Here is a 26975-nt window from a genome sequence, read left to right on the forward strand (position 1 = left end):
AAATTTCTACAAAAAAAAGGGATACCAGATTCTCTGTCCACCAGAGAGAGGCATCTCCTCGGTGATGGTAGAGTTAATGTTAGAGGTGAGTGAGAAGAGGGTTGGGAAGGCCTTGCACAGAGGAGATGTGACCAGCCAGAGATCAGTCCAAAAATTTGACCCTAAGTCCTTCTCTGGCATGGAATCTACTGTGCCTTCTGAACTGTGGCAGTGAAGAGACTAGAGACAACCACACCCTGACGCCATGTGTTTTCGTATCCTCTCTGGTACCCACGTTTCGTCCAGTATTTTGTACTTGGTACGTAACACCTGAGCCCAGAGAGAGCCTGGTTGAGAGGCTAGGCGCCACCACCATTTGCCTAAGAGGGCAATATTTTGTTTTCTAAGTGTCTGAATACCTAGACCCCCTTGCTTTATTGGTAGACAGATATTTTCCCAAGCTACGAGGTGGAATTTGATCTTCTCTGCCTAGCCCGACGAAAGGAAGTTCCGCATAAGTTGTTTTATGTTGTTAGCCACTTGTGCTGGCATCTGGAAAAGGGACATGAAGTATACCAGGGTGTTAGCCAGAGTAGCTTTGATCAGAGTTCACTTTGAATCCTGTAGCTTTCTAAAAGCACAGGAGAAAGAGCTTTCTGATGAGGTAAGAACAACCCATCAAAACTGTGCAAGCGTGCTAAGAGAGGACCCCCGCATCCGCAAGAGTGCATGTCCTTGGAGGAAACTTGTAATCCACTGAACACCTTGGGGTTCATCCAACAATCGATTAGCTTTGATAGGTCCACTCATGTCCAGATTGAAATCTGTGACTCATAGGCGCCTGCTAGGTTGGTCTGAGAAATTGGATTGAATTACCGAGTGTAGCCCAGTAGAGTACCATGCAGCCCAACGTCCTATGGGACCATATTTTACCACCAAATTTATGAGAAGTGCCAGACCTTTTTTATGAGAAATGATAAAAAATAATTTATCACATTTTTAGATAATTCTTTGAGAAATTTAATTCAAAGGAAAAATGCTTTGTTAAAATTGTTGTGAGCTAACTCCTATTAAGGACATTTACACATGTGACATGTGGCATGTGGCACACAAATAGCCAATGTGCGCCACACATGCATCTCACAAGGCTGCCACGTTCTTACCTAACATGGAAACCCTAACCCTAAACGTGTGACCTTGTTTGGATATGACATATAACATTGATAAGTATAAAGTGCATTATGGCACATGTGCGAAGCACGTGTGTGGCATGTGTGTATTCACATGTCGGAGTGTCGAGATTTTCTATTTTCCATTTTCCATTGAATATTTAAAACTCCTAATTTTGTGATTTGATATCCCTTAGATATTTGAAATGGAGGGATTTGATTGGTGTGAAGAGGATAAGGGAGACACACCATGATATAAGGTAATGTAATGTCCCCCCTTTGATAATGGCATCACATAAGTTTTAAATGTGATGCAAGTTTTTACAACACTATTATTGAATGGGGTGGCATCCGACCCTCATTAAGGTTTCATAAAGATCATATATATCAATGGTGGTGATTTACGATGAATGGTTGAGATGAGTTGATTTTGAAAACTAGGGTTTTAAGGGCACTTCAGATATATGTGGGCACATGAGATATATGAATGTTGGAATTTTGAAGGTGTTATGTGGGCATTATGATAGGGGTGTACTCAATCATCACCATCCATGTGATAGCTATTAATGGTGATTGATAAGGCTAGGTCTTTAGCCTTTTTCAACCCCTGGATCACTCAATGGGTGGTTAAAATCTAGCGTTTATACCCCACATGAAAAATTTATATAAGGACCACTTCCCACTTCATTCATGTATTCTTGTCTTCACTTTGAATCACCATCTCTTCTTCCCAAATAGGCTCACGCCCAACTCATGGCTCTCTTCTTTCTTCCATCTAAAACATCATAAATTAATTTTGCTAGCTCCTTTATGGATGCATGCCTTTAACCCCATGATGAAAGTATGATACCCTTGAGGCCTCATCATGCACTCTTTATTGATTCAAGGCTGCTGTTATGTCAATGATATGCTGCTAGAAATTCATGATAACAGTAAGCAATCATGCTCATAGTTTCTTCTTAAAGTCCTTTAATGTTTGAATTGAAGAGCATTTATTTTGTGCACTTTTGGCAGTGAAGTTTTGAGCCTATTGCATGCTTTCCATTCCATATTGGAAGCATGACTTCTTGAGGCCCATCACGCAGTTTTCCATGTGATCAACCCCCCGTTATGAAAGTGTAAGCTGCTGGAATTAGTCACAACAGCAAGCTTACTTGCTTCATCTTTCATTTTTAATGTGCTTTAATCCTACATTGAAGAACCTTGGTTATATGCCCCTTTTTTATGATGTAGTTTCGAACCTCTTATATGCAAACTGATTTGGTATTAATGTTACTGGAAATACAACTATATCATATATAACAGTGAGGTCTCAATGTGCTCCACGCACCAAGTCTAGTCCATTTGTTCCCATAGGTGTTTGGTGGTTTCAACCAAACCCTAGTGCATAAACTACTCCATTTTGAGTGCGTTTTGTCTCCGATTTCTCCTGCTTTGGCTCTTGTGGTCCAATGTCCCATTTGAAGTCACTTTGGACTTCTTTGTATGAATGAGAATTTTATAATGTGGTGGTAATGTTTTTGCTTCCTGAGATTAGATCGAAACTAGCCATTGTGCTCTCAGTTGTGGGTTATAGAAAGGGTTGTAATTATATGTTGTAGTTTTCGCACAATGGTTGTTTGGAATCGACTTCCCAGAAGAAATATTAAACTCATGCACATTACTTTTAGTCTTTGCTTTTGTTTTATTTATTACAGTTGAATTGTAAAAGAGTTGTACTCAACTTGTAAGGTTATTGTTGTTGATCAAAGACCATTATATTTTTTATTTTGAGGTCTGTAGTAAATAGGGGTTTTCTCAAGGTTCAATGAAAGTTTATGTAAAGAGTTTTTAAAATTTTTGTTTTGCATACCTTATGTGATTCCCCCGATATTACTTCAGAAATAGTGTGCATCCTAAAATAAATTTAGAAATTCTAAAAGCATTTGGTATTCGTTTACTCAACCAACATGAAGTCTGTACAAGGGATGCTTCGTCGGATATTGCAAAACTTTGATAGTTGAATTGGATAGTGAACATAAAAGGTAAACAATGTGATCTAGCCAAGTATATACAGTTAAATTTTTTTCGTTCTTTCTTTATTTATACCAGCTAGAACACTTACAGGAGTCCAAAAAATTACAACTTTAATTATGAAAAATGAATTCTAATACAACGTAGGATCATCTCTTGCAAGCCATAGCAATTCTTTACAATCAAACACAAAAACAAATGTATGAAGAATAAAAACAATGGAGCCATTACAGTTACCAAATACCTTGCCTCACGTTACCTCCAAGGACTTCGCATACCCCACGGGTCTCCTCTACCGATGGCTCACGAGATCATGGTCCACCAAAGTGAATCTCACTATATTGGAAGCCCAGGCAAAACCCTTCATCAATATGAGCGCATATGGGTAAGCAAGGAATATGGGACCTCTCAACTATGTGATGACCTAGGGTTTTACCCTCCAACTAGCTAGGCTTGGGGCGCAGCTCTTTTTCTTTATTCTATGGCTTATGAGAGAGAGAGAGAGAGAGCTAAAAGGAGAGAGAGTTGTGCGCCACCCTAGGTGAGAGAGAGAGACCAACCATTTCCCAAGTGTGTAGAGAATGATCCCCATAAAGAATATTTATAGAGTAGAGGCTAGGGTGTTGGGGTATACGGTTTTCCATCCTTATGGAGACCACCATTATGATTAAAAGGAATGTGCTAGAACCTTATCCCTCATCTTCCTTAACATAATCTCATCAAAATCTCTTTTATAGAAAAGTGTCATATAAAGCAAATTTCACACTTTCCCTTTTAAAAACAATTTACCTTATCTTTCTAAATCTTATACATAGCTTCTTCCACAAACCACAGCGTGAGAGAGAAATGAAAGAGGAAGGAGTAATGTGTCACACTAATATGTGCATTTAGTGGGCCCCATGCCCATATCCAAGTGGGCTCTATGTGGTGGGCCCCAATCAATTTTGGGCCCCCACAACCTAAAGTGAATTTTAAAAATTAATAAAATGATTTTTAGAAAAATATAGGTATTTTATTTTTTTCTCCGAATATATAAATTCCTGAAAATACAATATTAGCTCCTTTAAAAATCTTTTTGATAAAATAAAATATCCATAGCTATCTAAAAATTCATATTAATATTTTAAAAATCATTTAACATAATATTAATCATTTTACAATTATTTTGATGGGAATTGGATCCAAACTATGTTAATGAAAATGCGAATATACTGAGGCACTCCATCTCTACTAGTGACCATGTCCCACGCTTACTTTCTCAAACTAATTCATAATTCCCATGACCCACAGCCCATCGCAGGGGTTCATGATTGAACTATATTAGTCAATCAATAGGTGATGAGAATATTGTTCTAGTCCATGGATTACAGGTTCACCCCTAGGGACAATCCTAAGTCACACAGACCTACGCACACTCATCACAATTGGTGCATAAGGGTCATCTGTTGCACATGTACATGTTACACTATCAATAGTGTCTGCTTCCTAATACAACTATCATATGTAAATATTGTGGGATGGTCATGATGAGGATTTGGCCCTTATCCTTTCATGCCTTCCAATTACATACAAGAGTCACAGAGTCCATTGGCATCTCTCCGACCTCATCAAAGGCTAACCCACAACCCTCCAAGGTTATGCCTCACTCCCAAAGATAAAAGGTTTTAAACTCAACCCTCCAAGGTTATGCCTCAGTCCCTTTGGACCATAATCCTTTAGTCCCTCCGGACTATACTCCCATTGGAGTTAACATATCACTATAATCATAATTTTACATGTTCTTGTAAAGACTTTAAATGACTACATCTCCCACTTGGTTTTTGAAGGCCTTACAATCTCTCCCTCACATTCTCATCCACCCATGACAATATCTCATGCATTTCCCACTAGTTCTCTCTCAAGCTCATTACACAACCTAGCGAATTCCTTCGCCATCAATCTTTTCATTAAGGATGGATGTAGCCTCTATGGGAGTGATGAAGCCTCTCTCTCTCTCTGCTACCCGAATCGCGTCCCGAACGTGACCGTAGTCCATCTTTACGTCCTCAGTCTTAGCATTACGAATCATGGACTCGTTGTCGCAAAAGATCTTCACGCACCCTCATCACATCGGGGGGCATAACTCAAAAGCTTAAGGAAGTTCTTCAATGATGCTGCTTGCTTTTGTAGTCAAACAACCAATACCCTATATCCGGTTCCATGGTGGAAGACATTACAATATGTTGTTCCAACTGCTCCACCAAGTATAAGCAAGTACTCCCACTGGAATGTTAAGTTATATGGATCCTTTCGATATTTATAACCAAATATCAATATATCTGAATATCCGAGCATGCTAAAATAACCATGGCACTATAGCAACTCCCACTTAGACAAAAAATACATGCAACATGAACTCTCTCAACATGCTCATGCTTATGCCATGAGATAGTATAGCAAGTCTCAAGCCAAAATAACGCAATGTCCATGGTCTCGCAATATGCAATTCCTTTCCGAACCACCAAGGCTCAACCACACTAGTCTATTGGTTATAAATCCATACAAACCAAGTGATCTTATCCAAACAACATGCGTTGGGCAAGCCTAACAAGATTGGCATCTTTAGACATTCCCTATGGTTCTTGGTCCTAGGTAATCGAGGATTCTAATTAATTGACTATCAAGTCACATAAAACATGAGTCAAGACTTATGGGTACCCAAAACAGGTTCAATGATGAACGACACATCTTCCAATAAAATATTTCCAAAACTCGGTGTTTGTCCCCTTTATCAAAACTCTTGTTGGTATATTTTTTTTTTCAAGGATTGGTTTTAAAATATATCGGCAGTTTTGGGACTTACAAAATATGTGGACCTTAGGAGACCTTTTCAACAAACATATCCTATCGATCTAGTCCTTTTCAACACCAAAGGTCCTTTGTTTATTCAATTCATTGTTCAAAACAAATATTTAATCTTCGAAAATTACTTTACCGCATTCACCTTTAATTTTCTTACCAAGTCATGCCATAGCCATAAAAACAAGTCAAAACGTGTATGATTAATCCAAAAACAAAGGGCATGACTAAAATTAATGGTTATAAAAAACCCGACAAATATCCAAAAATACTCATTTTCTTAGCAATTTGGAGAGCCCAAGATGAGATCCGCTTCTCTTGCTACATCATATCACTGGACATCCCCAGGACGATAAATGACAAAAAAAAAAAAGGATCTTCGAAGGATACAAAATGGGTACCACACTCCCAATGTGCTACATATTTAAATGAGCTTATACCAATCTCTAGTGTTTGATACTTAGGGCATAGGCCCTGATCAAAACACCAAAACCTGTGTTTACTACTTTAAGTAGCTCACACAAGTACAAGAAGGCACATGCACACACATATACATAAGGGTACTCAAAGGCTAGCTCTTTCAAACTTGTAGCACCTATCAATTATATATATATATATATATATATGTAGATAAAAAAAACAATAAGCCAAGATAAAATAAAATGAAGTATATGGCTATAAATTATGGAATCCTATTTCCCTATATGACCTAACCATGCATGTGGGATAGATATCATATCTTTTGACCACTCAAGCCGTATATTATTTTATGGTCTTGGAAGAGAACACAACTGATTGAGAATCACTTGGTCATCATTTGCATATGTCAAAGAAACCCCAATCAATTTTGGGCCCCACAACCTAAAGTGAATTTCAAAATTAATAAAATGATTTTTTGAAAAGAAAAAAGTTTATGTAGAGCCGAGTGTCACGCCCTTGTGCTAGCATTGCCTTATAAATAGGCATACAGACACATTATTTATGTCACTTGGGCTTGTAAGGTTCTAGAGAACTCTAGGACATTCAAGGGCATTCTAGTGGGCTTCTAGATATATCTTGAGGGCTGGATTGTGTAGAAGGCTCTAGAGTCATGTAAGGCTAGAAGGTTCCTAGCCAATGAAGGTGTGACATGTGGGTGCATCTAAAATATAGGTGGTAAGGCCTTGAGCCTATAAAAGGGGAGGACCCCTCATTTGTAACACAGCCTTGGACGGGTTGAGGAGTGCTATTGTAAGGATTTTTGGTATAGTAGATTGGATAAGGCCTTTGACCAAACTCTTATGTCCCTTACTTGGTTGGCTTGGTTGGCTATCTATTTTGTGTGTGTGCTTGGCTATCTGTGTGTGTGCTTGGCTATCTGTGTGCGGGGTGCATACCTTGTGCTGTGGCAGGTGTGGTTGTGAGCCTTAGTGCTTGACTAGCCTAACCAGTGGGACAAGGGCATAGTTGTGCTTGTTGAGAAGGCTGACTCGTCCTTGACGGACTAAGGAACGAGTGCCGCATGGTCAGAAGTGCAGGGCTTCCAAGTAAAGCCGTGACACGAGGCTCTAAGCAATCAAATTAGAGCTGACCTCAAAATTTCACGAGAAGAGGTTGTTTTGATGCTCAAATATCCTTAAATTGATCATCTCAACATCAAGATGCATGGACATGAGAAAAAAATGGATTTCAAGTTTTGGAAATAGTGCATCTTGTAGAGCATTTTTGGACCATCAATTTCCAAGATTTTCATAGATATGCTCAATCTATACTATTTTTTAAGCTTTAAATTTTCTAATTAAAGACGAAAATATATTTTAAGACTATCACAAAGATTTCCAGTATTAAAACCACATTTCTCGACACTATTTTGAAGGTGCACTCTACTTGGATTGTTTAGAGCCTTAGCTCTATGCAAACCGCACCCTTTAGAAAACATAGGTATTTTAGTTTTCTCTCTAAATACATAAATTCTTCAAAATACAATATTAGCTCCTTCAAAAATCTTTTTAATAAAATAAATTATCCAGATGAATTAAGCTCCTTCAACAATATTTTTAATAAAATAAAATACCCAGAGATACCTAAAAATTCATATTGATATTCTAAACTCATTTAACATAAAATTAATCATTTTAGAATTATTTTGATGGGAATTGGATCCAACTATGTCAAGGAAAATGCGAATATATTAAGGCACTCCATCTCTACTAGTGACTATGTCCTACACTTACTTTCTCAAATTGACCCAACAGTTCCCATGACCCATAGCCAATCGCAGGGGTTCATGATTGTTCTCAAACTAACCCAACAGTTCCCATGACTCATAGCCCATCGCAGGGGTACTATCAAAATCAGCCAATAGTCAATGAGAACATAGTCCTAGTTCATGGATTACAGGTTCCCCCTATAGACATGGTCACACAGAACTATGCACACTTATCATAATTAGTGCATGGGGGCTATCTCTCGCACATGTACATGTCACACCCTCAATATTGTCTACTTCCCAATACAACTATCACATGTACATGTTGCACAATGGTCATGATGCGGATTTGGACCTTGTCCCTTCAAGCCCTCTAATCGCACACAAGGGTCACACATCCCCTTGACCAACCACTCTAGGCATCTCTCATACCACATCAAGGGCTAATCCAAAACCCTCTACAATTGTGCCTCATGCCCCCAGATAAAAGATTTTAAACTCAACTCGACCTAACTCGTTAAGCCTAGTTTGAGTTTCGACATCAATATTGTCATTTGCCCTGAACCATAATCCTTTGGTCCTTGTGGATTGTATCCCCATTGGAGTTATCATATCACTATACTCATTGTTTTACATGCTCTCGTAAGGCCTTTATCTGGCCACATAATCCCAACAAAACCTACTGGATTCGAAGAAAACGGATCGTGCGTACCATAGTAAAAACGTTGGGCTCCTAAGCAGCTTCACCACCCCGCACTAGGGCCTCTACGGCCCAGTGCGGGGCAGTAACCCTGGGTGGCCAACTAGTCGCACAAGGCACCACCATCTGGGTGCCCAGCGCCCTTTTGGTGACGGAAATTGCCCTCATCGAAAGGAAAAGAAAAAAGTAATTTCCAACCTTTTAAACTGGGGGAAATAGTATTTGTGAGGCATTTTTGCCCCCTAAAACCATAGAAAACTTTATTATGACATACAAACTATTTTAACAAAAAATTGAATTCCTTTTAAGGATTGTATTTGAAATTGAATTTTAATATCTTGAGAAATAGAAAGGCATTCAACCCGTAACATTTTGGCAATTAGAGTAGTTGCAAAAGAGAGCTTTCAGAAACTGAAAGTAACCGACTCAAGCCTACTTCAATTGGTTTTCAAAAGGTTAGAAAATTTAATTGTTTATTTTTAGGGTTTCATAGTTTTTGTGAGTATTGTGTTATGCAATGCTTTTTCATCATTTTCTAGTGTTTTTGAAGTTCAGATTTATATTTGATGAAACGTCATAAGTCGCTTTTCTTTCCTCTTTTTTAGGATTTTGGTATTTTTGTGATTATAGTATATTTTTTGCTATGTTTGGCTACGTTTCTAATTTATAAAGCAAATTTGAACATTTATAGTGTACTTTTGGCTAGGCCTGGCTTCATCTCTCATTTATAATGCAATTTTGAAAATATTACTCTATGTATGAATGTGTTTCTTATATTTTAATGCAAAATTTAAAATTTTATAATCTACATTTCGCTATGTTTGGCTATGTTTCTAAGTTATAATGCAAATTTATAAATACTACTCAATGTTTGGTTGTCTCTGATTAATAATGCAAATTTCAAGAGGTGGTCTTAGCTTTTACTCTTGAGTAAGTTACAAATTCACAATGTCTTCATTTGATTCCACTAGGAACAAGTTGATCCGGGATGGAAGCATGGGACATACCCAAATCTATTGGACAAACAGAATATCCAATACAATTATTGTAAAATAATTTATTCGTGTGGAATGAATAGAATTACAAAGCATTTGGCTGGGATAAAGGGGGATGTTGCACCTTGCAATCAAGTCCCAGTAGAGGTTAAGAATGCGGTGATGGGGCTTCTTGAAGGTTTCAAAAAGAAGAAAGAAGAGGATAAAAAGAATTGATGAGCCCAGGTGAATAGTAGATATTTGGGGTCAAAGAGAAGTGGAAGAGGAATATGAAAGTAGGGTGAAGCCAATGGTGAAAGTGGAGATTGGGCAGACTAGGCCACAAACTGAAGGGCCTATAGATTCTTTCTATGTCCCCTGCCCCCCAATAGGGCGACCCTGCCGTTGTGGCTCAAGGAAAGCACCAAATAACATTGAAAACCACTTAAAAAATGATAGAGAAAAAGAGCATATCAATATGTGGCTAGTTGAATTTTTCAAGTAGATCTCTTTAAATGCCACTTCCTTAAAGAGCTTCCAAGCCATGACAAAAGCAATGGGGCAATTTGGGCCTGAATGTACAGTTCCTACTCCATATGAGCTCAAAGCACCTCTACTTCAAAAAGAGGTGGAACTAAGCAATGACTATTTCAAGACTCGTAGGGATGCATGGGGTCGGTTTGTGGTTACCATAATGACTGATGGGTGGACTGACCAGAGGGATAGGCGCATCATGAATCTAATGATGAATTGTCCATTAGGGACAATGTTTTTGAGGTCAATTGATGCATCTGATAAAGCACTGCTTAATTCATTTAAGAGTTGGTTAAAATATGCATAGAGGTGTGGAAGCATCATGTAGTTCAGGCAGTTGCTGACATGGCTGCTCATAATATGGCAGCTGGTAGGCAGCTTGAGGAAAACAAGCCACACCTTTTTTTTTTCTTTTGAAAGTCACAAGCCACACATATTTTGCACCCCATGCATGACACATTGCATCCGTGACATGCTTGAGGCCCTTAACAAGAAGGTAGTGTTGGAGTCAGCTATGAATAAGGCCAAAGTGAGCTCAAGTTTCATTTACAACTACAATCGTGTCCTAGCCTTGATGAGGTAGTTATGTAAGAATGAGCTGGTGAGACTTGGGGTAACTAGATTTGCCACTTCTTATTTGTGTTAAAAACCTCTTTAGGGCTAAAGAGAGAACTTAAGAAAAACATTTGTTTCAAAGTGGGTCTCCTCATCCAAAGGGGAGGAACGATGTTGATATTATCCTATCAAGCAGCTTTTGGAAGAAAGTTGATTGCTCCATTAAAACCTTCGAGCCACAAGTTAGGGTTTTGTGCTTAGTGGATAGCAAGAAGGAGTCACCTGTGTGTCATATTTATAAGGCTATGGATGTTGCCAAGGAGGAAATTAGGCACAATTTTGATTACAATGAAAAGCTTTATAAGGCTATTTTTTATATTGTAGAGAGCAGGTGGGATTCAAAGCTTGAGAGGGCCCCACACTTGGAAAGCTACCATTTGTACCCTACTTATATTTTATGATAATCCATAGACTGCTCAAGGTTCTCTTATGGATGCAATAAATAATGCTTAGTCAAACTCATTCCCTGCTCAAGGTTCTCTTATGGATGCAATAAATAATGCTTAGTCAAACTCATTCCCGGTGTAATATAGCAAAACAAGGTGTCGATAGATCTCGAGAAGTACAGAATGGCAATAGCGTCACTTGGCACTAATCTTGCCCTAAAACAAAGCAAAACTGTCAAGTCTGGTAAGTTAAATTTGGCTTCTTTTTTAAGACAAATTTATTTTATGATTTATTTGTCATGTAGATACATGGTGGACCAATCATGGGGCAAGTACTAAGTACGTGCAACTAACGGCTATATACAAATCGAATCGAATGTGAGGCAATTTTAGTACTTTCGAAGCGGTAATTTCTCATTCTAACCTAATTTTTAACTCTTTGAGTTGATAATTTTATTTAAATCGTAATATGCTAAAGGATTATGATTTATGAAACTGAGACCACAAAGAGAAATAGACTTGAGCAAAGAGATTAAATGATCTTGTATTCATTCGACACAATAAAAAATTGGATCCAATGATCCTATTTTGCTGAAGAGTTGGATGATACAATTGAGTGGCTTGATCGAGTCTGATGATGATGATACAGTACACACTAGACAGGACTTGACATAGAATAAAGTGAGGCAAGCTATGAGAACCCAGTGGGACCCCGTTGGGACCACAACTTCTCAATCTCAAAGGAAGGGGTATCAAACATCAAAGAAAGGGGTCTAAGGGGAACAAAACACTACAGAGAGTGAGGGACGAAAGAAAAAAAGCCAAAGCTAGAAGAGTCATAACAGACTGACGAATAAGAATGATATGTATCAGAAAGGGATGATTCTGATGATGATGAAATGGCATCATCATCATCATCTGATACAGTTTTGGTAGGAGAGACAAGAGACAACAATGTTGGAAGTGATGGTGAAACCAATTAGGCCCTTTATGAATTCTTATGATAATTAATTTTTATGTAATCTTTGGAACTTTGGATTTTAGAATGTGTTAAACCTTAACTTTTGAACTTTGAAGAAACGTTTGAAATGCTAATGGATGTAAAACTTTTGACTTTTTATTTAGGCTTCAATGGCTAACGCCTAATGGATGTAAATTTATGTTATGTGATTTCTTAGTTTGGCCTAAATGGTTAATGGATGTAACATTTATGGCAATTTCAAAGTTTTAGTCTTTTAGACGTAATTTTTAGTATAGGTTAAATAGGTTTGAAATTTGAAATCCCTAGCCCCCTCCCCCACCCCCTCTCTTTTTCTTCCTTGTCCCCCCATACAATGGCCACTTACATCACCAGGCGGCTGCCCCCGTCGTCTTGAACATGGGTGTATGCTATTTTATTTAGGAAATATTGAAACATAATGGATCTCATTAGATGCAATTGTGCATTGCCATTTGAAGTTTTCAGAACTAGAACTTGGTTGGGTACCACAAACACCATGTGTCACATTTTTCCTTGTCTTTTTTTTCTTTTTTAAGTGTATGTATGAGATCAAGTGTGCAACTATCATTTAATTAATACTAAAAGCAACACAAAGGCATAATGCTCATCGTAACAAGGTGATATCTCCATCATCCAACATCAAGATTAGGTGAAAATGCACAATATGGCTTATGGCTGACTCAGTGTAGTAAATTCAACATCGATATAGGTCATCACATGTTTTTTTATTATTTGTTTAAAGAATGGCTTTATTGACCAACACAAACAGGGTTCAAGGGCAAGTTTGGGGGATTTTGGTGCAGGAAAAAGTGCCTAGGAAAAGGTCTGGCGCCTTACAAAAAGCATACATGTTTAGATAGCAAAATATACTAGGGTTTTGCAGCCTTTAAAGGCCCTGTGAGCATATAAATATAAATTATAGTGGATTATACACTTCGATGGGAGAATGTCCATTTGTTGACTAACCTAGGGTTAGGTGGTCTATAAATGGGGTCATTTCCACAATCCCTAACCCTGAGCATATGGCACTATCAAAAAGGGTTTTTAGAGGGTCATCACTTATTGAGGTTGGACAAATGCCTAGGGATGCTTTGTAGGCCAGGAGAGCTTCGTAGACACATGATAGCCATATTACCGGGAAGCAACCTTAAAAAGGGATACGTGTACACGTGCAAGAGAGCCTCCCTTGCAATATAGTGATCTATGTGTGTGACTAGCTCTTGAGGGGAACCAGCACTCAATGTTTCAAAGGCGCTAGGCAGCCAGTGGGCTCCAGGCAGCCTAGCACCTAGGCGGGCGCCCAGAACCTAGGCAGGCGCCCAATACCTGGGCGGCCCAGTAGAAAGAAAAATATCTCTATAATCTAATAGTATAAGTATAATTGTATAACACATAAGAATTAGTGATTTAGGGCACATCAAATGTATAGTACACATAGCACACACTCCTCCATACTCAATTAGATCCCAAAGAAGACATCTCACAATAATTCAAGCAATCAAAAAAACAAATCACTAACTTTGATTGCTCGATCTCCAAACTTCCAGCTCTAAGATGTTTCTAAGGACTGAAAATCTTCTAAAACATCCTCTAATAGATTCATAAAACATCCAAAACTAAATCTAATATCAATGGGTGATGCTTAGATCAATTTCTCGTAACTTTGGGAAACCCTTTGATCTTATGAAAATCATTAAAAACTAGTTTTTTGAGGTTTTTCTCTCTAAAATAGGTTCTAATGGTTTTAGGTTTCAAATGAACCTAAAACGTACAATTTTGTCCCTTTAATATTACAAAACTGACCAAAAAATTCCCTCAATGAGGGCCATTTCCGCCCCTGAGCAAGGCGTAGACCCTGAGCAGCCACCCAAGGCTGTGTGTTGGGTGCCCCCTTAGGTGGGTTCCCAGACGCCTAGGGATATCCCACCTAATTTGGCCGCCTAGGCTGGGGAGATGCGCTCAGGCCTCCCCCAGGCCTTCTGGACCGCTTAGGCGGCCGCCCAAGTGCTAGGCGGTCCGCTTTTTAAATCACTGCCAATACTCCACATTATGGGACTATAATTCCACTATTTATGGGCCAACTTTGACAAACCAATCATGAGCCCCTACATGAGACTGTGGGTCATGGGTCCCACTGGGTCAGTCTGAGAAGATAGTTGAGGATCACAGTCACTGAGTTGCGTGGAGTGTCTTGACTGTCACTTATCGTGACTAATTGGTACCACTCCAATTCTAGATATTTTATTTCTAGCGAAAGAAACAATTCAATCAATTTTGAAAAATTTCATAATTTTAAAAATTAATTTCTGCTCGGAGTTCCTTGAAAAGGGTATATCTGAAATCATGGTCAATGGAGGGCTGTGAGCGATGGCCTTGGATCTAGCCCCTCATGTGTCCCATGCCACATGGGTGCAGTGTGGAGCCCATGGGGCCCCACCCATGTGACCCACAACTCACTCATGGAGGTGGCACACCCCCCTTCTTATTTATTTTAGCTTTGTTTTTTATAACATTATAAGGCATCTTTTAAGTTAAGGAAATCTTTTTAAAAAATATTATATCCTTATTTTGAGGGAGTTAGTTTTAGATAATATCTTTTGACCATATCTTTATCTTTTTGAATTCCTAATATCTTGAGAGATATGGGAATTCTAGAAGATTAAGTTTAGATAGGACTTATCCTAGTTTGACTAAGATATAGGTTAAAGACTCGAGGATGAGGCTCCAAATATTCTTCCCCAAATCATGATGGCTGATTCATGAAATAGATGCCTCAGATTTAATTCCCACCTCACAGATTTCCCGAAATTCTATTGGTCATGATAATTCATAATTTGATAGGCATACCTCGAGGCCTATATGAGGGCTTCCTCCCTCATTCTCTGCACCTTTTATTTTCTAATCCCTCTCTCTCTCTCTACTTTCCCTCTCCTTCATGCCACGCTCTCCTCTCTCTTGTTTTATCTTCTATCTCGCTCGCTCTTTATGGCATGCCACCCCCCATACATCTCTAGGGGCGGCACACGCACCACCCATAATAAGGAGAAAATGGAGCATACCCAGCACATGGTTTGGTTAGAGAGGTGTCACACAATGGCATGCCCCATAGGATTGAAGGGGTCTTGAAAACCCTAATTGTCTCGTGCTCTCAAAAGCCCCAGTTTGTGAGGTGCCAAGAAATCCTACGGAAGCTTCCCGGGAAATTTAGCAAGGCCAATAGGATCAGAGTTTGCCATCGGTCAGGAAATTGGGTATGGGGTGTACTAAATCCTCTTGAGGTGAGCCTAGGCAAATTTGAGTGAGTCTTCCTGGCTGTTTGCTTTTATTTTTTCAGTCGTATTTGTATACTTTCTTGAATTTTCAGGAACATTATTTGTATTAAAATTGTTAGTGAAAATTTGTTTTTTATTCTTGGGTTGTGTCTACTCAATCTGCCAGTAAAAGAAAAGACCCTAGGTTGTATTTAAAGTTTCACTTCTTACTTACAGGAGTGTATTGTGGCACTTGTTAGTGGAATTCAGATTGATTAATAAAAGAAAAAGAGAAATTTTTTTATTTTATTCCCTTGAATTCCATGTAGCCACTTCCTTCAAAATAGGTATGGTTAAACAAAATAAATCAATTATAGCAATAATTAGTAAAACATACATTATCTTAACCCACACGTACTAATGGTAGGTTAAACATCAAAAAGTTTTCTGAGTGTGAGGTTGAACATTAAAATTGACTTATATTACCTTGTCAAGTGTCAAAATAAAAAGAGAAAATAGAAATATCATTATTGAGGTCAAAACTACTAAAGAGATAAAATTGATCTTGGTGACAATCTTCCATTAGGCCACGAATAGGAAGAGAGATATCTTAATAGGGAAATGTACTAAGATTGTCTTAAAACTGTATTTCTGTCTCCTAAGGGCAACTTTTCAATCCCATTCCCCTTACCTAAGCTAGGCGATTGGGGATTGGGATGTAACCAGTAGAAGTATATATTTGAAGGAGAGAAAGTCCTTTCAGAAGCCAAATAGGGCACTTTGTGACTTGGGGCAACAATGGAAAACATTGAAGCATGATGTTTGCAATTTTAGAAAAGCAAAACAAGCTTTAAGTGTGACACCAATGGGTTGAAGGCATTCTACACCCAAGGACAAGATTCAAGCATGATAAATGCAACAATGGAACCGTAATGAAATCATATGCAACACAATCGTGCATAATTAGAGATCCATGAGTAGAGCCCAATAGGTTTCATGCAGGGTTTGTCGCATCTTGTCAGATCAATGATCCTTGTAGCTCAACAGGCACAATAAGAATAAGGAGTCCAATCAGATGGCCTTCTTGGGGTCAGCTGCAAGTTATCTACCTTGGATGAAGTTGATGAAATGAACCAGGGTTGATGCCCTCCGTTTTAATAATAGCATTTTGTTTCCAAATTAGCGAACATGAGAGAGAGAGAGAGAGAGAGATCCACCTAAAATATTTGCATCCAAGATCGCACAAACATGAAATACTTTACAACATTTATGAACTTCTACTCTCAAACAACCATCCAAATTATCTTAGTCTTCTTACATAAGGATATATTTAATAGATGCAAAAAAGAATCAACCAATTTTAGGCAATAGAAGAACGTAGTTAACAAAAAATCGATAGGAGAAGGAACCTCATCCTCTGAGAGCATAACCAACCGTTCCTCTTGTTGAATCCATTTCCGAACAATGACCTAAGAACGCAATCAAATGCACTTTAAACATAATAGCACAAGAGCCATTTGTAACGAAAAAGCAGCACACATTATAAGAAAGGCGAATGGTCCAAATAAGATCATTACATTGTTAAAGTGAATGCAGAAAACATAAAATGAGTGACTAAGTTGTGTGCCAGCATACCAAATTAATGCATATGTAACTTGAACCATGATGAATCATGGTGCCTAATATGTTATGTAATATATGTTTTCCACTACTGTGGGAGTTGCTATGAAAAAGCATTCACTGAGAATCAATTGGTTACATATTTTAAAATCATAAAACCAGTAAATAGCTGAGAGTAATGAAACTTTGTTTTGGAAAAGATCCTCCAGGCGGATGCATTGATAACAGATTAGGCCAAGTTAGTCTTATGAATCTCAAGGTGGAGCTTTAGGAAAGATTGAAGTTTTCAAATGGGTACTAATAGGTTGTACAGAGAATGCCTTTCACACAGCCCAAATATTCACATTGTCCAATTGAAGAGTTAGGAGGTTCTACAACCAAGATGCCAGGTGCATGTATTATGGATGAATTAATGTCAAGGATACAGGAAATAAGAGCCTTGTAAGAATGGACCAGTAGCAAAGTTATCGTTTTCAAGTTTAGGCTTATTGAAGGATAAAGATGGTGCAAAAAGGTATAAAGATATGAATTTCTTCAGTGCATAAGGTATCATACAGGAGAAATTACCCAGATTCAATATGAAATGTACACTTAAGCAGGTATTGTAATCAGAGAGATGGTCTGGTATAATCAATATCAAGCCATTAGCCAGTACTTGTGTGCGTAGTTTTGGGAAACACCGCTTAAGGTGGAGTTTCCACTTAAGTACTGTGGTGTTCCACTCCTATCCTGAAGATTCTATGTTTCTCATTTGAAGCGTGTTTCCCACATGTTAGTATCACATATTGCATTTTGATTGCACTTATCACATATGATGAGCACTTCGATAGGAGTGGAAAGAAGATACTTGATGTGGTAACTAAAAAACAGAAGATAAATAATGTAGAAGAAAGATTCTAGATGCAGGATGCTAAGCCCCAGAAAAGCGAACGTTTAGAAAAACATATGGCAATATGTGCATTTCTTAAAAACTATAATTTCATAGACTCTTGAAGTTCTGTAGGCAAATGTAACGGGCACGAGACTTCCATCAAGGGTTTGAGGAAGCCTCTCCTTTGACAGATTCCCAAGGAAGGAAGCATATGCTGAACCGCATTTAAAGGGGAGTGGCTAGAAGATACATGATGTGTTAAACTTGGAAGAAGGATGGTCAATAATGTGGAAATAGTATTCTAGATGTGGGAGCCTAAGCTCTAGGAAAACAAATACTTAAGACACACAAAAGGAACCATGAGAGCTCTTAAGGCCCCCAATTTCATTGGCTCTTGAGATTCTGCAGTTCAATGCATAGTGCATAAGACTTCCATCAAGGGTTTGAGGAAGCCTCTCCTTTGAGAAATGACCAAGGAAGGAAGGCTCGAATGCCCGCAACATACATAGAAGGGGGTAAGAAGAGAAAATATTCTTATCATGGAGAAGGCGATCACATAATATGGCCCTCTAGTGAGTTTGACGCCCTATTCTTGTTCAAACAAGTAGCGGTGGATCATTTTTTGTAACTCCTAAAAGCGGCAACAATTAAACTTTCAAATTCTACATCGCATGAGCTAGTGTTTTTAGGATGCAGAAGACTCATCCAAGCGAATGTATAACTCTTTCGAGGCCTGTTTGGATGTACTCATTATCACTGATAACTCACTATTGCACTAAAGTTCAGGAAAGGTAGTGCGTGCATTAGGGGGACACACTTCTACAATAGTGTTCCCTGATGCATGTATCATCCTAGAGATGGTTGTTAGAAAATGATGGCCTCCAATAATTTTAAAATCAATGATAAATGTTAAGATTTTTCACTTTCATTTTTTAAAAATTACTTCTTTTTTCAGAATTCCTACTCATCATGGTTGTGATTTTCATTCCTTAAAAATTTGAAATAGCATTAGGAGAGAGGAGACACACTTCTACAATAGTGTCCCCTAACTCATTTAACACCCATCTTCGAGACAGATTTCAAAAATGATAGCCTCCAAAAACTTCAAAATCAATGGTGTACAAATTATGTAAAATTTTTTATTTTGTTTTTAAATTTACTTATTTTCGTCGGAGTTCCTTCTCATCATGGTTGTGATATTCATTTCTTAAAATTTGGAATCCAAAGTCTATCTCTAAAATGGATTTAGAAGAGAGGACTCATTTAGATAGATGAGTCGGCTGACTAATAGAAAACTTGTCCTAAAGTTAATCCCGATAACAAGTTATTTGTTGTTTGGCTGCATCAATCATAAAGTTATATAGGACAAACTTATGAGCAGTTTTACGCATAGAAAAATATAGAATGAGACCATTTACCTTTGGTACAAGGTGGTCACAATCAATCTTGACCATTAGATATGAGATTGGGAGGCTGCATTAATTCCATTGACCAAGTTCAAACTTCAAAAGAAATTTTCTCAAACTTTGCAACACAACTAAGATATCAAATTTCACATCGGGTGGTTGTAAGTAATTGTGACCACCATGTACCAAAGATAAATGGTCTCATTTTATATAATTCCTTTACATATAAGTTTATCTTTTCGAAAAGTTGTGTTCACTCTATTCAAAATATTTTTCTAAAGAACACGTGTTCTTGGCCAGATAGAGCTAAAAATAGTTGGAAATCACTGAAAAGTTAAATATTTAAATTTCTGACAAGATATCCCAGATAAAATTATTTGTCAAAGAATTGTGCATGAAGGAATGTCAATGCCATTTGTCATCCTAAAAAGTCTCACCAAATCCATAGAAGAAATTTTTCCAAAAACAGAATCATGATATTTGCAGCTACCAGGTAATCCGACAAAAATGAGAACAAGCTAAAGACATGCAAAAAGTGGAGAAAACCACCACTTCAAGCACAATTGGAACAAAGTAAGGAGCAGAGAATACTATCAATATGCATAAATAATCAGTAAGGGTAACTACATTTTGGTAAACCTAAAACCATGTCCAAGTGACAATCAGAAAATATCTTTTTCTCTTTTCATAATTGATGAACTGAAGGGAAAGCCCCTACAGCATAGAAGATCTATGCTTCCCCTACCATCTATTCGTCCAATTTTGATCAAGAGAGCCACTCACCGTTTGATCTTAGATCCAACGTCTCAAAGTATTTTATTTTTAGTTTTTTTTTATACAAATTAAATGAATATGAAATTTGGTACGTGCCATCTTCTCATTGGGGCGCACCTATAAAAAATATTAAAAATAATTTTTCGATAACATATAATGACCAAAATGCCCCTTGAAACTTTAAGGGGTATTTTGGTCATTATCTTTTATTGGAAACATTTTTTTTATATTTTTCGCTAATGCGAGTTTAATAGAGGATTGGACATACAAATTTTGGTGTTAAAATAGTTTGTAGAAAAAAACTTAAAAATAAAATAGTGTAGGGAAATGACATTTTGATTGGCGCAATCTTAAGCCCTCCATTCAGAATTATATAAGGGGAAGTATACACGTTTTCTGTTGTAGGGGAAGCATAGAAAGCTTGCCCTTAACTGATTAAAAAAAGTCGGTAAAATAAAACAGCCATCACATGTCATAAAAGATTAATATTGCTTCCAAATTGAATGATCCAATACAGGGCCACATCAATTCATTGAAAACATAAAATCATTTGGCTTTTCAGTCATCCATCTAATTCCAAATTTCTTAGAAGATGCAGATGAGGATAAAATCTTAATTCCAAGAGCTGAAAGACAATAGCAATGCCTAGAATATGGGAAATCAACTTCAGATTAAATCAAATCTTTGTATGTAAGCAGAAGAGAATAAAATTCACTATGGCACCCAGAAACATATCACAACAATGAGGAAGTCAACAGGTACCTCTGAGGGCGATATATAAACAAAGAACCCAATTATTGGTGCATACTCACTCCCATCCCTGCAGAAAAATATAACATATAGCATGCCATAAGATAAAGTAAATAACATCATAACCTTATGGGATATATATGAAATAACATGGATAAAAGTCAAACAAGAAACAACATTTCAAAGTTCGTTCAATTTTCGTAAGTGTGGAAGAGCACATCAAAACGAAAAGTTGCTTTCTAAAGTACTAGCATATATTCTGCAAGAACCAGAGGGGTGTAAGACGCCTAGATGATCAGCTTTTCACAGCAGTGGCAAAACACAATTTTTACACCTAAACCATAATCACAGGAGCCAATATGAATTAATAAATAATTGAAGAAAATCCATTTCATGAGTAATTGTTATTAGTTAATTGCTTAAGGCCAATCTCAAACATACAAAGAAGCCATCTTTTTCCCAGGTCACAAAGGCACCAGGTTCATCTACAGATACCAGACGTAAGAAATACATCTTATTGGGTTCTAAACCAAATGGAATTAAGATCAAAAATAAATATCAAAGAGAGACTAAAAGAAAAATTAAATTAAATTGAGGGAAACTCATAACGGTTTCCAAACCGATGGGAAGAAGGTAATCATGTTCCAGTAAAGCAGGTGGAAAATCAAATCATACATGTTTCCTCCATAACCTACAATTAAACAAAGGACTTCCCAAATAGAGAATGAGAGGTTAACTCATCAGCATCCCAAACAAAAATGTTAAGAGCCAACGGACGCACACACGCAATTACACACAAAAAGGTAAGATCTGATTTTTCATAACGCCAAAAGAAAACCAAATTTCCCAAGATAAAATATAAGGATTTCACTTTGAACGGCAAAACATTCCCAAGAGAAATGATAAGGGATTTCACTTTAAACGGAAAAATATTCATCTATTTTTATATTTCCATCAAAATTGGAGTTAGTAATCAGGGAAACCTTGATATTACCCCTAATCATATCCCATGTCTTTAGTAGGACACCTCCTACTTGTTCTTTTCCCACCAACCTTTGTCACGTACTTTGTACAAATCCATTGATATTGCTACATGGTTTATATTTGTGTAGAATTCTATTTAAAATTTGTTGTTGCAAGCATGCATGCATGCATACATACATATATACACATTCATACCATCAATCACTTAATTGGCTGCGTCAGTCAAGAGACCACCTTCAAACCTTCCAAAGTTCTAATGTTTCAATTGCACAAGTGGTACACCACAAATTTTCCAGAGTGATTCAAAACTTTAAACTAATATTTAGGGCAGTACAACGTTTTCCACCACATTCCTCTTCGCACAACTTTCCCTTCTCCCCATGTTTCCACCACCATCTTCTACATTGCTTTCATCATCACTGCACAGTAGCCAATATTAATATTCAAAATCCAGCCAAAATACACCCCCGCCCAAACAAAAACTAATAAAGGTCTCCCCTTATTTTACTATCAAGCCCCGATATATTAAATGCTTCACAACCACAGGAAAGGTTCTTTAGGCACCCATAATCATACCTAAAGGGAAATGTTCTGTTTTCTTTCTTTTCATTTCTTTGTTTCCTTGTATAAAACTAGAGACAATTTCTCTCCCTCCCTTCCTCACTATGACCATGTTAAAGGAGTTTTAGCAACCTTATAGGAATCCCTTATTTCTTTAAAGTATAACTCCATTACTTGTATATGCAATCTTTTTAAAAAAAAAATAGGTTGGCTGCATTAATAAGGTAAAAAATTACATTTGAAGCTAATCCTAAAGACAGCAGCTCCACATGTTGGGTGCTCAGACAACATAAGTAAAGATGAGAAGAGAAGAGACGAGAGAATAGAGAAGAGCGAGGGGCAAATTTACATTAAAAAGGTTGGGCAGAGCCCAACATAAGCTCAAAAGGTACAACACCCTGGCGCGGAGGCTGTAGCAGAGGCCTTGAAGCATGTGACTTGGACCTCATATAGCGAGAGCAGGCCACAACAAAAGATCATCATCGGCATACTTAAGACAGTCGGTTAGGGTTCTCTGCTAGCAGGTGAAAGAGATACGGCGAACACCTGGCAGCGTACTGTGCAGAAAACCCCGCTTTACTATGTAAAGGAAACCTGATTTTGATCGCTGAGCATTGAGGACAGTCCAGAGGTTGAGTGCTTGATAGCGTAAAAAGTGAGATCAAGATGGAGATCAGCCTTTCTCCAAGTATGTTTGCGATCGTCTACCGATGGTGGTTGGCTTTGGCGAGGTAAAATGAGGGCCTGGGGGCTAAAAATGAGGTCAAAGCGTAGTTGAGAAGCCAACAACGGTTTTGCCCCCTAAGATCCCTTTGAATTTGAGCTTTCTGTCCTCCTTTTTTTTTTTCTTTCTTTGTTCCTTCCTCTTTCTTTAACCCCTTTTATAAACTACTAACACCTATAAAGCATCCATCCTAAAGATGGATGCAAATAGGTGGTCCACCTAAAAACAATTGTAACTAACGGTCCAAATATGCAATCTTCATTAGTATTTTGGTACAAAGCAATGATCCCCTTGCAAACACATATTAAATAAGGATTTGGATTACAGGGAACAAGCCCATCAAAGGAAAATAAAATACTACAATTTACCCCCTTCATATGAGCCTAATATTAGGTAGAGGTATTGGTTGTACAACAAAATTCCATGTTTCTTTGTGCATTTATTGACCATCAAAGAACTGGTTTCTAAGTTGTTCTACTTGGACTTGTTATTACCATCTAAGACATTTCTTTTGTAGCTAAAGGTGGTGAAGAAAGCAATGTAAATTTTCTATTTGAATTTCACTTGTAAAGCAGAGGAATTGACATAAGAAAGAAGTCATTCACAAATCAATAAATAAAAACAACTTCCTATTCCCTATGGATGCTACAATGCATGGCCTAGCACTAAGAGAAATGAAAGAAGATATGAGAAGCCAGAAGGAAAGTTATAGTTTCACATTTCCTGCTAGACATAGCATGAGTTCCAGAAGGCTTGAAATTAGGAGAAGCACAAAGTAGGAACAACAAATAAAAAAAATTGTTCACAAATAAAAGTCAATTTTTCTTGACAGATAAATAAAACTTGCAGTATTTTGGAAATAAGAATATGGAGGGGACAGACAAATTGATTCCAATGGAAGGTTGAGTCAATAGAGCATCCTAGAACACGGCTCTTGTTCTGTTGACAACACGTTCCTCGTCTATCTAGGAATGATACACTAATTTTGGAAAGGTAGAACCCTCTCTCTAGTTTGGCAGGTTTCATAGTGGGACCAACAAAAAGCATCACAAGATAAATTATGGGTTCTAAGGAAAGGATAATATTTTCATTTTAGACCAAGATTGAAAGAGAGCATCAAAATCCTTACGTTATTTTCATATGTTCACCATAATCTTTTAAATATTTATTGTATGACTGCCCCCTAACTAGGGAGGCCTCTGGCAAGGAAGGAAGTCCCCCTCCTCTGCTCACACTCCTAATAACTACAGACTATCGCCCTAAGATCTCTTTGAGGTCTATGCTTTCTATAATATTCAACTTCAGTATATCTTTTTTTTTTTTTTGTTGGAAAATGTTAATTGTCCTTACTATCTATTTTTAAAAGACTAAACTGGATAGATGTGCCAATACGTCATTATGTGGTGTGAACCACATATGATGTGACACATGCACCGAACATATATTAATAGCATAGACTGGCAAAACTGAATTGATCAATTGCACAAATATATGAAGGATAATATGACTTATTCTATCGTAATAAGCATTTGTAGTCCAACAATGAAGATGATCGCTTTGCTAATACTAAATATGGGTTCAACTCTGAGCAAATTCATTAGTAAACACCAAAATAACTGCATTTGAATACACACAAAAGATTCATATTTGTTTCATCACATGCATTCATATTTGTTTCATCACATGCATGGCAATATCCTATCTCACTTTTTTTTAAAAATGAATAGGAAGAACGCTTATCACAAAAACTTTTTCTTTGACATTATAACAGTGGGATTGGAGGGTGGGACATTATGTCGAGACTTCCATCCCCTAACCACCGAGTCCTCAACCCCCATCCCTATCTCACATTTATTATAGGTTGGAAGATCACCAACTATAATATCAAATGTTTTTTAAATCCCCACAAAACACTTTCCTCCATATCTAAAAACCAAAGCATGAAAAGAAGTAATAAAACAAGTAACCTTGACAATATCAAGTAATGGCATCTTGCATTGTCTATCTTGTATCTTGTAACTTGTAAGCGGCTAATAGTGTTTAAAAAGGCAGACCCCTAGCACCCAAACGGGCCAGGGCAGCCTGGGCGCATTACCCAAACCTAGGCAGCCCTTCTGGGCGAGGGTCCCTAGGTGCACGCCTAGGGACCCCGAGCTCTCAAAGATTGCACATTGCCCAGGGGCAAAAATGCCGTGGAGGGAATTTTTCATATTTTTAACCCCTAAATAAGGGGGAAACGGGGGTTTTAGGTTATTGTGTGACCTAAACCCCTTTGTTTACCTTTAGAGTAGAAAAGCATTTCAAAATAATCACTTTTTTACATTTCTAAGAGATCAATTGGGTATGTCTTGAAAAATTGATTCAAACATCGTTATTTTGGTTTAGATTTGATTTTGATTTTTAAGTTTATTAGAGAGTTTTTGGGAAGTAATTGATATTAGAAAACATTCCAAACATTGAAGATTGAAGATCGAGTAAAAAGGTTAGTTAAAGATCTTCATATTTGAGATTTTATTTGTTATTTCAATGTCTTCTTCTGGTTCTTCTAGAAGTAATTCTCCTTCTTGAGGCTACCAGGGAGGAGATTAACTAATATTTGAGTTCAGTAAAACACAACACTAGGTAGAGCGGCCAAGACTCCTATGGCCTATGGTTGTATCATTGTATGAAACTGTAGATTATGAAATGGTATGAATTTGGGGCATGGAGTATGGTCTATGGAGTATGGATTACGGATTGTGCCTATATTACCAATCTACTAATTACTATTATATTTTATTTTTAGTTGTGTTAGTAGTCTATCTATTACAAATTTACAATGCTTTGGAACTTTGAATCACGAAATTTATAACATTCTATAATGTATACTCATATTCCCCCTACCCCAGTACAGCACCTATTAGGAGGTGTGAGTTAGTTCAACTGGAAGGCTCAAAAAGAACAAGGGATAGGTCCAAAAGGATATGCTTGTAAGTAGTAAGAAAATATATGGGGGACTTATGGCCTCACTTAGGGTATGGCCCTTAATAGAGCAGAATTGCAGACCAAGATTCGTGCAGCCGACCCTAATTAATTGGGAAGAGATTTTGATGATGATGATGACTCATATTCCCCTCCCCCCTACCCCTCTTCTTCAACCTAGGCCCTAGGCAGACAAAAAATCTGGGCACCCACCTAGGGGCTATGGAGTCCTATGATCGTCTAGGCACTAGCTAGCATTTTCTGAAACACTGACCGTTAAGCATAATACTTAAAAAGAAGTACTAAAACTTGTAATCCTGACAATACCAAGTAAAGGCCTCTTGTAATGTCTATTTTGTAATTTGTAAGTGGCTAAGCATAATCCTTTACAAATACATTCAAGCAACACAAAAATAGGGAGATCAAACAAGAAATGTACGAAATGGTGCTCATCAATCATCATTACATTTAAAACAATATCGGAGAAGAGCATAAGCAAGGTTACCTAATAAATCCCGAATTGAAGGACAACATATAATATAAAGAACATGTTTTCTTCACTATGAATTTTTTTTACAATTCCATGCCTACCATATTGTAGCTAAATGTTCATCATAGGAGGGGACAATATAAATTCTTATTGTGTAAATATACATATTCAAAGTCATGATGAGTTC

General features: G+C 37.5%; 1 protein-coding gene across 19 annotated transcripts in view; it reads right to left on the minus strand.

Moving 5' to 3' along the window:
• LOC18435176 (AAR2 protein family) overlaps nucleotides 1-26975 on the minus strand; it is a 93960-nt gene that overhangs the window by 56865 nt on the left and 10120 nt on the right. For 17 of the 19 annotated variants that reach the window (XR_016046993.1, XR_016046992.1, XM_011625423.3 and 14 more), the window contains 2 exons: nucleotides 21081-21138; nucleotides 17057-17116 (listed from right to left, as the gene is read on the minus strand). Coding sequence is in view for 17 of the 19 variants with exons in the window: in XM_011625423.3 (XP_011623725.1) it covers nucleotides 17057-17116; nucleotides 21081-21138 (118 nt within the window). In the remaining 2 variants the exon portion in view is untranslated. Of the gene's footprint in view, nucleotides 1-17056; nucleotides 17117-21080; nucleotides 21139-22247; nucleotides 22475-26975 lie in introns of those variants that run through there. The other 2 variants (XM_088855049.1, XM_020667673.2) reach the window with 1 other exon arrangement.

This window comes from Amborella trichopoda, chromosome 13 (assembly GCF_054954075.1).
Source record: "Amborella trichopoda isolate Santa Cruz 75 chromosome 13, AtrichopodaSantaCruz75HAP2 v2.0, whole genome shotgun sequence".
Classification (NCBI taxonomy): Eukaryota; Viridiplantae; Streptophyta; class Magnoliopsida; order Amborellales; family Amborellaceae; genus Amborella; species Amborella trichopoda.